The 11,570-nt window shown below is 38.1% G+C and overlaps 1 protein-coding gene across 2 annotated transcripts in view; it reads left to right on the forward strand.

Annotated features, from left to right (window-relative positions):
• The window catches only part of HNRNPU (heterogeneous nuclear ribonucleoprotein U (scaffold attachment factor A)), a 9,442-nt gene extending 1,306 nt beyond the window's left edge, over window positions 1-8,136 (forward strand). Inside the window, exons 2-14 of one of the 2 annotated variants that reach the window (XM_004691040.2) lie at window positions 251-380; window positions 466-539; window positions 2,399-2,538; window positions 2,934-3,033; window positions 3,386-3,498; window positions 3,814-4,077; window positions 4,379-4,498; window positions 4,773-4,901; window positions 4,997-5,165; window positions 5,378-5,632; window positions 5,944-6,128; window positions 6,480-6,551; window positions 7,026-8,136. In XM_004691040.2, the coding sequence (XP_004691097.1) occupies window positions 251-380; window positions 466-539; window positions 2,399-2,538; window positions 2,934-3,033; window positions 3,386-3,498; window positions 3,814-4,077; window positions 4,379-4,498; window positions 4,773-4,901; window positions 4,997-5,165; window positions 5,378-5,632; window positions 5,944-6,128; window positions 6,480-6,551; window positions 7,026-7,079 (1,805 nt within the window). In that variant the 3' untranslated portion in view covers window positions 7,080-8,136. The remainder of the gene's footprint in view (window positions 1-250; window positions 381-465; window positions 540-2,398; window positions 2,539-2,933; window positions 3,034-3,385; window positions 3,499-3,813; window positions 4,078-4,378; window positions 4,499-4,772; window positions 4,902-4,996; window positions 5,166-5,377; window positions 5,633-5,943; window positions 6,129-6,479; window positions 6,552-7,025) is intronic. The other variant, XM_004691041.2, reaches the window with a different exon arrangement.
• Window positions 8,137-11,570: the final 3,434 nt, after the last annotated feature.

Here is an 11,570-nt window from a genome sequence, read left to right on the forward strand (position 1 = left end):
CGTGGGCCCGCGGCCCGGCCGGGTCCTTTTCGGGCGCTTTCTCGAATTTTCCACGAGACGGGCCGCACGAATCCCGTCTGGGTTGTAGATTGCGTCACTAGCCTGAACCCCGTTCGTAGCCGCCTGCTTGAATGCGTGTTTGCCTGGGTCGGTGGCAGCCGACGGGAGCACGGGCCGAGAGGCGAATCCGCCGGCGCCCCGGGACGGAAAGGGGCTGTGTGTGTCGGCCTCGGCCTGGGCCTTCACAGAGGCGTGTTGTGTGTTGTAGGAGACGGCAAAACAGAGCAGAAGGGCGGAGATAAAAAGCGGGGTGTTAAAAGACCCCGAGAAGATCATGGCCGTGGATATTTTGAGTATATTGAAGAGAACAAGTACAGCAGGTAGAGGACGCTGGCTCGGCTTTACCTGTGGCGGTTCTTACCTCCCGTGGGGAAAGCTGAACCAGGAGACATTTCTGTCTTTCAGAGCCAAGTCTCCCCAGCCACCTGTTGAAGAAGAAGACGAGCACTTCGATGACACAGTGGTTTGTCTTGATACTTGTAAGTGAAGTGGTTTCTCTCCAGTCGTGGGCTGGTGTTGGCTCCACAGTGTTAGAAAACTTAACTGCAGGGCATTGACCTTAAAGGCAGAAAAATCAGTGAACGGAGAGGGGTTTTGTAAAAGCAGGGAGGTGGAAGGCTTTTGTTTTCGTTCCAGTAGCTTAATGTTTAACTCTGCCCTAGCTGTACTGGGTGTTTTGCAGGTTTTGGTAAATTAATTTAAATGTATTTGAACGTAGTCACGGGAATGTTAGTTAATGCTGATTTTTGACTAGTTAGCTGAAACTTGAAAGATGAATAATGTGTCCTAGGCTTTGACTGTAAGGTAATTTCTTGTGGAATTATATATTAAGTGAGCTCTTTCGGCTAGTTTAATATTTATTAATGGTTTTTCCCATAGCACACAAGTATATTCCCTATTCTAAAAGATTGTAATTTACTTTATCAATAACCATTCTTTTGTTCTCAATTCCAGTTCAGTAGCTGCTGCTTTAACATAAGTTGATTTCTTCCAAAGACCTGGGGCAGCAGCAGTGGGCTATCACTGGGCCACTAGCTTTCTTCAGCAGCGATGGTATCATGGCAGCGCTGTAAATATTGCTACTTTACCCAGTTGGGTTGCAATTGAGTATGAGGAAGTATTGCAAACCTCCAAATGGGCCTTGGCTGTCATTTTTTTATGACAAAATTTTGCTGATGTGTAGTATTTGATTAGGAAGCGCAGTTCTGTAAGTGGTGAACAGAACAATGAAAAATAGGTTAAGCCCTGTAGAACTTGGATTTTACCCTGATAATAAATTCCTATTGAGATTTGTCATAGAGTACACATAAGATTTGATTTCTTAGTATGTACCCTTTGTAGGTAGTTGATAGTGAAGTCTGATATTTCAAATTTTTTAAAAAATGCACGTGGGGAAAGTAACGGTGAAAGTTTTATGTTAAATTCAGTTAAATATAAATTCCTTAGGGAATTTGCAAGATAATGAAGTGATTTAAGAAGGTAACTAGACTGCTAAAAAGCAGACGGTGGATTTTTTGTTTTTTTAAGCTGATCACCTTGAAATTTAAGCATAATACTGGGTTCAGATGCAGTTTGTTGAATTGAAAAGTATCCACTTCCCTTACATAAATGAGAACCGCTTTCTAAATTTTAGTTCTCCTTTGGGAATTCTGAGAAGGTGCACGCTGATAATCCTGTGACCGAAAGGTAGCCAGATTGAAGATTTGGGATTTGGATAATCCTAAAAGTGAATAATCCCTCACAGTTTTTGACTAACAGGAAAGCTTTGGGAATGGGATCTAAAGTTGTCGGTGTTAACACCACTGCATCAGGCTTCTGCTTTGTAGATTGAGGTTGCCTTCCCAAGTTTTAGAAGAGAATTTAGGATCCAGAGTCCCTGGTGCTTTAAAATTTCAAAGTGCAGGATCAAAAACTCATACTCTTGTAAGATAATACTTGGTCCGTGGCCTCCCTTCAGTTTTATTATGGCACTGGTAAACTCTAGCTGGTTCTGGCATGCTTCACTTTGGTTTCCTGCTATCCTCTACTGCTTGCCTCTAAGTCAAGGTAAAGAGCAGAGCAGGTATGTATTGATGTCATTGTCTTACTTTATAAACTTAAAATATACATGTAAAGCCTTGGTTGCTCTTAGTTACTAGTGTACACTTAAGTCTAATTTGGCAGTGACTTGGTGGGAGTGGGGCTTAAACTGAAATCAGAATAGCAGCATGAACTACAAACAATTTCTATGTAGCATTTAAGAAATGTGCACTAATTTAATAACCTAGTTTTGTCTACGTAGCAGACGTTTTTACACTGGTTGTCAAAAGAAATAATACGGTATTTGATATAATTACAGATAATTGTGATCTACATTTTAAAATATCGAGAGATCGCCTCAGCGCATCTTCCCTTACCATGGAGAGCTTTGCTTTTCTTTGGGCTGGAGGAAGGGCGTCCTACGGTGTGTCAAAAGGCAAAGTCTGTTTTGAGATGAAGGTAAATGTTTTTCTTAGGCCTGTGGACTAGGGGAGAGTCTTGGAAGCTTTGTTTCGTAAACAGTTGAACATATTTGATCAGGATTTGCCTTAGGTCAGGCTATACATTTTTTATTTTTACTTCAGGGGGGTTTTCCATTTTTATAGGCACTTGGAAAATGTCCTCAAGATTAGTTTTGGTTCTGAATGGAGAATATCTTATTTAAAACATTTTTAAGCCATGACCTCTATTTTGAAATTTCTTACGAATGTTGGATGGGGTTCAAGTGGTTGTCTTTATGTATAGATAATAACGGAAGAATTAATTAGTCCTTGGTCCAAATGAAATAAGCCAGGGCTCAGCTAATCATTCCTGTTCTTGGCTTAGTGTGTGATCATTTATGATTTAACTTTTAGGTTACAGAGAAGATCCCAGTAAGACATTTGTATACTAAAGATATTGACATACATGAAGTTCGGATTGGTTGGTCACTAACCACAAGTGGAATGTTGCTTGGTAAAGTTTTCCATTTCACTTAATGTATTCGCGTGTTCTCAAAGTGTTTTTTTAGCAGTCAAGAAGACATTCTAAACTGGCCTTTTTAAATCTAAACTTGACTGTTTTTAGAGACTGGATATGGGTTTAATTTTTAAGTTTATTTGGTTTTTATAACCGGTTTAAGATAGAATATATTCCATGTTCAGTTTGACAACCCAGCTCTCTTTGTGTCTTACCTAGTACAGTGTAAGTGAAAGACTAGTAGATTATATTTTGACTGCTCTTTTGATTGCAGTGTAGTGAGTAGTAAATAACATGGGCTATTGGGACTGCTTTTGAAAACTTGACTAAATGCAAGTTATTTTCTTAGGTGAAGAAGAATTTTCTTATGGGTATTCTTTAAAAGGAATAAAAACATGCAACTGTGAGACTGAAGATTATGGAGAAAAGTTTGATGAAAATGATGTGATCACATGTTTTGCTGTAAGTCAGCTAGTTTTTCCATGTATAATTGGCAAGTTCAAGATGAGCTTTTTACAAAGCTGCATTATTGTCGTTTTCAGCTTAATTTAACTGAAAACTGATATGGATGAAATTGACTGGAAAACCTATTACCTCCCAAGTCAATATTTGATTCTGCTATTAGATACAAGGTTTAATTGTTTAACCATTAGCAAGCCCTTACTGTGTGACCTACATGTGTTTTAAAGTAGAATGACCTTTATCCCTAGTTTGCCGTTATTTTAGAAGGCTTCTAGGAAACATTTAAAACTAATGTTTCTGCCTCTCCATAAACAGAACTTTGACAGTGATGAAGTAGAACTCTCCTATGCTAAGAATGGACAAGACCTTGGCATTGCCTTCAAAATTAGTAAGGAAGTTCTTGCTGGACGTCCACTCTTCCCACATGTTCTCTGCCACAACTGTGCAGTTGAATTTAATTTTGGTCAAAAGGAAAAGCCATATTTCCCAATACCTGAAGACTATACTTTCATCCAGAATGTCCCCTTAGAGGATCGAGTTAGAGGACCAAAAGGGCCTGAAGAGAAGAAAGATTGTGAAGTAAGTGGTTTTTAATTCAGAGAAACATTGATAACTTTTGCTTGGCAAAATGATTATTTCGGTGAGCAAGCTGTTTGACTAGTTTCATTTACTTTCTGCTACACTTGCTGACGTCAAGCAGTGGGGTTTTTTGGGAAGCTATCTCCATTTTGTGTGGAGTGTTAATTGCCCACAAATGCAATAACCCTGTTATTATAGCAGCTGTGAACACTTAGATGTGTTAAACTGGGTTTTTAAAAAACAAAAGCATTAGGTAGCTATTAACAGATAGGCATAGAAATAAAATTTCTTTCCATTCTAGGTTGTTATGATGATTGGCTTGCCAGGAGCTGGAAAAACTACCTGGGTTACTAAACATGCGGCAGAAAATCCTGGTAAATACAACATTCTTGGAACAAACACCATTATGGATAAAATGATGGTACGTAGACATTAATTCAGAGCTGGGAGTTTGTGGAAAGATAAATTGGTTAAGTCAGAATCTTAAACTTAAGATTTCAAATAACCAGGCTTAATTTTCTGTAGAATTCTTCCAGTTACTAACATCCATCAGCTAAATAAATTGAATTGTATAGCAATTAAGAAAAACTTTAAATTTCAAAATACCTAACTTTCTATAAAGATTTACACTAATGCTAATGAAAAGCTTGGCTTGAGATACACAAATGTAAGGAAAATTGTAACTTCTATAATAGGTGGCAGGATTTAAGAAGCAAATGGCAGATACTGGAAAACTGAACACACTGTTGCAGAGAGCTCCACAGTGTCTTGGAAAGTTTATTGAGATCGCAGCTCGTAAGAAGCGAAACTTCATTTTGGATCAGGTAAATTCTAGCTTTCAATCCGAAAAAAATAACAGTGGGTTTGTGTGGAATGAATGGGATTATTTAAACTTCTAATTTGTTTCTCTTTTTTTAAGACAAATGTGTCTGCTGCTGCCCAGAGGAGAAAAATGTGCTTGTTCGCGGGCTTTCAACGAAAAGCTGTTGTAGTTTGCCCAAAAGATGAAGACTACAAGCAAAGAACACAGAAGAAAGCAGAAGTAGAGGGGAAAGACCTACCAGAACATGCAGTCCTCAAAATGAAAGGCATGGGTCTTAATTCTGTTTTTACTGTGTTAAATCTCTCTTGGTGATTTGTGTTTTATAGTACAACTCGAGATAGGAGTATCTGACTTCTGTGTTTTAGGAAGAGTCATTGAGCGATGGATAGAGGAGTTTAAAAACCATTCAAGAATCGTAAAGCTTTAGGATTGCAAGCTTACAATGGGATTTTGTTAATCTGACTTTATTCCTTGTAGGGAACTTTACACTGCCAGAGGTAGCTGAGTGCTTTGATGAAATAACCTATGTTGAACTTCAGAAGGAGGAAGCCCAAAAGCTTTTGGAGCAGTATAAGGAAGAAAGCAAAAAGGCTCTTCCACCAGAAAAGAAACAAAACACTGGCTCAAAGAAGAGTAACAAGAATAAGAGTGGCAAGAACCAGTTTAACAGAGGCGGTGGCCATCGAGGACGTGGTGGATTCAATATGCGTGGCGGAAACTTCAGAGGAGGGGGCAAGTTAATTTTCTTTAAAGGTTGAGCATCTGTATGTGCAAGGTTTTGAAACAGTTGCTAAACTGGCTTGGGTCTAGTTAATGAATTTAAGTAACATTGCCATTTCTTCCTAACTGATACTCATTCCCTAGTAAATAGTTAAAAGTATTCTTGATAACAGATACTGATAAGTAAATTGATTTCGAACACAACTAGTTTAAACTTGTATTTAAACACGTAATTTCTCCTAAAGTTAAGGTAGTAGTCCAGAAAGAAAAACTTGGCATATAGGAGGTCCAGCACTGTTAACTAAAGATCTCTTGATTTTTAGCTCCTGGGAATCGAGGTGGCTATAACAGAAGGGGCAATATGCCACAGAGAGGCGGAGGTGGCGGAGGAAGTGGAGGAATTGGCTATCCATACCCTCGGGGCCCAGTTTTTCCCAGCCGTGGTGGTTATTCAAACAGAGGGAACTACAACAGAGGTGGCATGCCCAACCGAGGGAACTACAACCAGGTAATGGCAGCTCTGGCTGTCTGCCAGCTTGTCTGTGGATACAGTCAGGACTGGTAAAAGCTTCTTTTGCATGGCTTGGTTAAGAATTATAGGGAAAACACAATGCATTGTCCAGAGAGAGCAAACAGCTGTTGGTAAAATGTGTTAATCCTGGTATGCTAACTAGAAGCAGGTCTGGAATACTGACTAGGAGAGGAAAGCCTCCTAGTGAATAAAGGAAACATCTGACAACCCCAGTGGAGGGGTGGGTCCCAGAGCTTAGTGGCTGACATCCACTTCTCTGCCCTCTTCCCATGTGCAGACCCCACAAGTTGTGCTGAGAGTTCTTAAAAGTTATTTCCTGTTTTGTAGAACTTCAGAGGACGAGGAAACAATCGTGGCTACAAAAATCAATCTCAGGGCTACAACCAGTGGCAGCAGGGTGTAAGTAATGCCTTACATGTTTATGTACATTTTAATTGTATTTTGAGTTCATAAGAGTAAGTCTTGAAAAAGATCTTGTAGGGTTTGAAGTGTGTTTAAGTGTTAACAGGGCAAGGTGTGAATTGTGTTGCAGCTGTAGTCATCTTTTGAATGCAAAATAGGTCGGAGTTTCCTGTAACATTTTTTAAGTAAAGTAGTAGTATTTAATGCATATTGTTCTTGTTACTGCTAGCTTTAATTGTATTAACTAACCAAGCCATGATGTTTCTTTTTTTTTGTAATGTGTTTACTGATGATAATTGGGGTATTAATAATACAAATATACTAAAATCTGGTTTGATAGAACTATCAGCTATGACAGGTATAAATTTGTTTCCAGCAATTACTCTGAATTAGATTCATTGTCATTTCCTAAAAGCAGTTTGAGTGGCATATTGATGTTTTTTTCTTTAAAAAAAAAATTTTCTCTTACAGCAATTCTGGGGTCAGAAGCCATGGAGTCAGCATTATCACCAAGGATATTATTGAATACCCAAATAAAACGAACTGATACATATTTCTCCAAAACCTTCACAAGAAGTCGACTGTTTTCTTTAGTAGGCTAACTTTTTAAACATTCCACAAGAGGAAGTGCCTGCGGGTTCCTTTTTTAGAAGCTTTGTGGGTTGATTTTTTTTTCTTTTCTTTTTTGTACATTTTTAATTGCAGTTTTAAAGTGAATCGTAAGAGAAGCTCAGCATTGTGCACGATAAGAGAATGTGTCAGTATTCAGGGTTCTCCATTTTATCTGTAAAATGTGACTTTTTTTTTTATCACAACAAAAGTAAAATGTTGCTTTGTACCTGGTGTCTTTTATTAAGAATTTACTCCCCCCATTTCTCACAGAGATAACAGTCGGGAGTCATTGTCACAATATAGTAGAAATGTTAGCAACCAGATTCATGTCAGGACTGAGTGGTCCTCATGAATTGCATACGACTCTGTACCGCTCCTATTACACTCCATCCTCTCTAGTTGCTGAGCAGCGGAGGGGGCAGGAAAATGGTAGTTTCTGGCAATAACTGGGAAGGCTTTTTTCTTTTTAAATAGCTATGGAATTGGCATAATTGGGACTGAAGATAAAACTTGGAACTGAGATAGAGAAGATGGAGTGTATGTAGAAGGGCTGTTAAAAAATGTAAAAACTTGGTTGCATTATTTGTGGAGGCTCAAACTTGTGAAGGTTAAATACCATAATTTTTCCATTTGTTCTGCATTTTGATTCTGAAAAGAAAGCTGGCTTTGCCCATTTCTTATTAAAAAAACTTGTTGTAAATCCAGTTGTCTAATGGGATCTATATGAAGTTAGCTATGTCTGTATGCCCTTCTCCCACAAAATACTGTATAACTAGTGTGCTTGTAGTAGTTAACTCCACCTTCTTTGTAAGCTAATGAAATTGTGAGTCACCCATTTATATCTTAATTTTTAATCATGTCAGTTCTTGAATGGGTATCTCCTTAGCCTGCTGATTTCTTTTTCTTTCTAAAGAAACTGGGTGGAGAAATTAATTTAGACGTTTGTTTGCAATAAAAAGAATTCATTTTACTCTTGTTTGGGATTCTCGCCATCAAGGTTCAAAATCCCTTTATAAAGCTCCCGAGAGGAGAAAATTTGTGTGCTTCCTGGACAGCTTATTCTTTACTCTGTACTTGCAACATTTAGGTTTTAAAAACTTAAATGTATACTGACAATCGATTTTTAATTATGAAGTCAAGTCGAATTCTTCCCTTCCCCTCCCTCCCCCCCCAGATGACTTTTAACATACCTAAAATGAGGGGAAAATGGTACTGGCTGGGAGAAGTTAACACTTTACCATGTTTACAAAATGTTTATGGCTGTCCACAACAGATTATTTTATATGCATATATAAAAATAACAAGAAACTCTGGGAACAGATGCTTTTAGAAGCCATCATACAAGCCAGTTACTGATTTCACTACTGCACAACACTGCTAACTTAACTGTAGCTATGTGATAACATTAGATCCCCTAACTGTAATTTTATTGGGTTTGCACAGAACACTAAATCTAAAGGACCCTCACTGCTGTGAAGTGAGGAATCAGGAGTCAAATTGTAGAACTAAAACCTGACTTTAGTGTGTTTGGTTGGTGCTTTTTAGGTTGGTTCTGGTAAGTTTTAGGTTTGTCTATTTTTTGTGATTAGATTTTTGTTTTAGCTATTTAAAGTCAGATTTCTTTAACTTTACTCATATACCTAAGAATTTTCTTCCAAAGAGCTGGAGTTTATGATGGTGTAGGTCCAATTGAGAGGTTTCTTGGAACAAAGGCTAATCTTGTCATTACCATAGGAATACCTAACAGTGCAAGGTAGAGTCTCAAGGGCTTTGTCTTAGCAATTAACTGCTAGCAACCACCACATGAGCTACCTTTCAGTAGACATTATTAAGATTGCGTAGATTTACTCAAGGGGAAAGACTCAGACTTTTTGCTAGTGAGGCTATGGTGTCACTGATACTTAAATCTCTTTAAAACGTCTCAAATGCTAATCTGATGGCAATTGGAAAGTAATGGTGATAACACTAGCTTGGTAGAATACCATGCCTATTTAATCCAAAAAGATTTGGGAGCGAAAAAAATGCTATCCCAGAAAATTAAAAATTTTAAGAGTGGTCAAGATCAGAATTAAAAACAATTGCCTACATTTCTATGAAAATGATACTACAAAGTAATTCAGGAAAGGGAGTGTACCACATGGAGGAAAGGAGAGAATACTAGGTAAGCTATGAAATTAACGCAGTTTTGGTAGAATAAGATGCTAACTGATCACCTTATCTTCTGATGGACAAAACACCAAAGAACTTAGCCAACAACATGAATAGTACAGGAAAAGGCCTCAACTGTACTAGAGAAGATGCTGTGAGGCTATTAACATTTTACAGATAATTTATGTAACTAGGATCCTGAATGAAGAGTTGATTCAGGTTGGTTATTTTTACAGTAGTGTGAAAATTGTATTCCAGCCATATGAAAGTGCTAAATTGACAAAAACTTAAGTGTTAAAGCTCAAAGGAGCAGTGATGGTAGAAAGCCTGTAGGTCACCACGTTTCTAACATTTGATGGAAGAACTCTTGCTCTGACCTAGGATGCAGTGCTCAGAATTCTGGCAAGATGAAATCTTAGAATGAAGCACGCACGAGTCATTCAAGTCCATTGACGTTGAAATGACAAAGCCATAGGTTAACTCTTGAAAGCAGTGTGAAGGCTCATTTACCTGGGGTACACCCTGTCTGCAAACATGGAGGACAAAGCTGACACCCTGAGCACTAATATCCTGACAAAGTACTAAAGATAAGAAAACCATTTCCTTAGGACTTTTTACTAAGAAAGATGAGTGCTTACAGTCATGGTTAAATTAGGTTCTGTACTTTTAACACTTGCCTTGGTTGTGGGACTTAATATTTTTATATAAATTACTATAAATTCACTTTACATCCTAGGGTCATTTCTTTTTTTTTACAATAGGTTCCGCATGAGTAAAATAATCTAAGTGGCTTTTCAAGCAGTGGTATTAGATACCTCTCAAGATTATCGTAGATCTCTTAAGACTATCTTTTTATAAAGCCAAACCCAGAATAAAGTTTGAGGGGTATAAACCCTCAACTGTTGGTCTCTGGTATTAGAGGTAAAAATGACTATCTTGAACATAGCTTCTGTAATTCCTTTCCAACCATCAAAAACGGCTTTTTTAAAAGGCACGAGACTTTAGCATAGAGTAGTGATGCCCCTCTGAAGGGGGACATCCTTAGCCATCTCCCTCAAATTTTTATATGATCACACTTTAAACTTCATCTTTGTTCTTCTGAGGCTCTGAAACTGAAATCTCCAAAATTTGTGAGAATGTGTTTCTGTTCATGCTTCAAGGGAAGGGATGCGATGGCCGGCATCAGCTGCAGCGGTCACCCTCGCACTGAAGCTCCCACTTACGCTTCAGTTCAGGCTGTTCTCACAGTGCTTTGAGTGGGATTTGTCAGTTGCCTCGATTAAACTAACTTGGATTTGTCATTATAAACAACTTCAAGTAGCCAATGATGTCAAGTTTCTAGAAAGGTGAATGATGATATTTAAGGTGCCTAGAGCCTTGTCCTCGGGTTATTTCTTAGACGCACCTTTCCTCCACGGACCTGTCGCAACTCGGCTGCACTAAAACATGAAGTTGGTAGGTCTGTGCAGGCTACTGCTTTGAGTTACTGAAGCTGCACTAATGTCCAGTGTTCTGCCTTGTACTAGTTCTACAGGGACATGTTTATAAGATAAAATTAAAAAGTGTGTCCAATTAACTCATCTTGACGTCACCTTTGTTTTATTAACCCTGGTTACTAACTTTGGTTATCTGAACAATATTTTGAATTGGCTTTGGAAGCGAGCTACAGTGTTGATTGTAGCATGTATTCCCTTTAATATGTTGGGTTAGGAATAGCCAGGATTCCCAACTATATTTTAATGTTTTATTTATCAAATTGAAGTAAGCTATCTTAATATGTAATTTATATTATGCTTTGCTTGCTTATTAGGCCTTCACACTAAGTTCAACAGTACAGGCAACTGGAGGTCAGAAAGAGCTTGAGATAGCTGGGAAATAGTAAATAATGTACTTAAGGATATATATGTTTAGCCAATAAAATAATAGACAAGAAATGATTGTTGTCCAAGGACAATAGACTAGAAATTATATTCAAATTGTTAGCCCAAATTATTGAAGTATATATGTAGGTCTTGAGTTCAGGAACATGCTGAGATCCCATGTGGAAAGTTGAATAAATGCAGCTTTTAGGCACTTGGGAATTGCGTTTGTAATTGCAGATCCAGCATTAAGGGAATAGACAAAACTGATAGGCCAGAACACTGGTTAGGGCAAGGAACTTACATATGTTTGATACTGAATTATCTATTGCCTAGGATTGATTTTTTTTCCTTTTTTATACCAGAGCTCATCATACTTGTGTCTTGACAAGGAACC

The sequence above is a fragment of the Condylura cristata genome, unplaced genomic scaffold (genome assembly GCF_000260355.1).
Source record: "Condylura cristata isolate star-nosed mole 26May11 unplaced genomic scaffold, ConCri1.0 scaffold00029, whole genome shotgun sequence".
In the NCBI taxonomy this organism is placed as follows: Eukaryota; Metazoa; Chordata; class Mammalia; order Eulipotyphla; family Talpidae; genus Condylura; species Condylura cristata.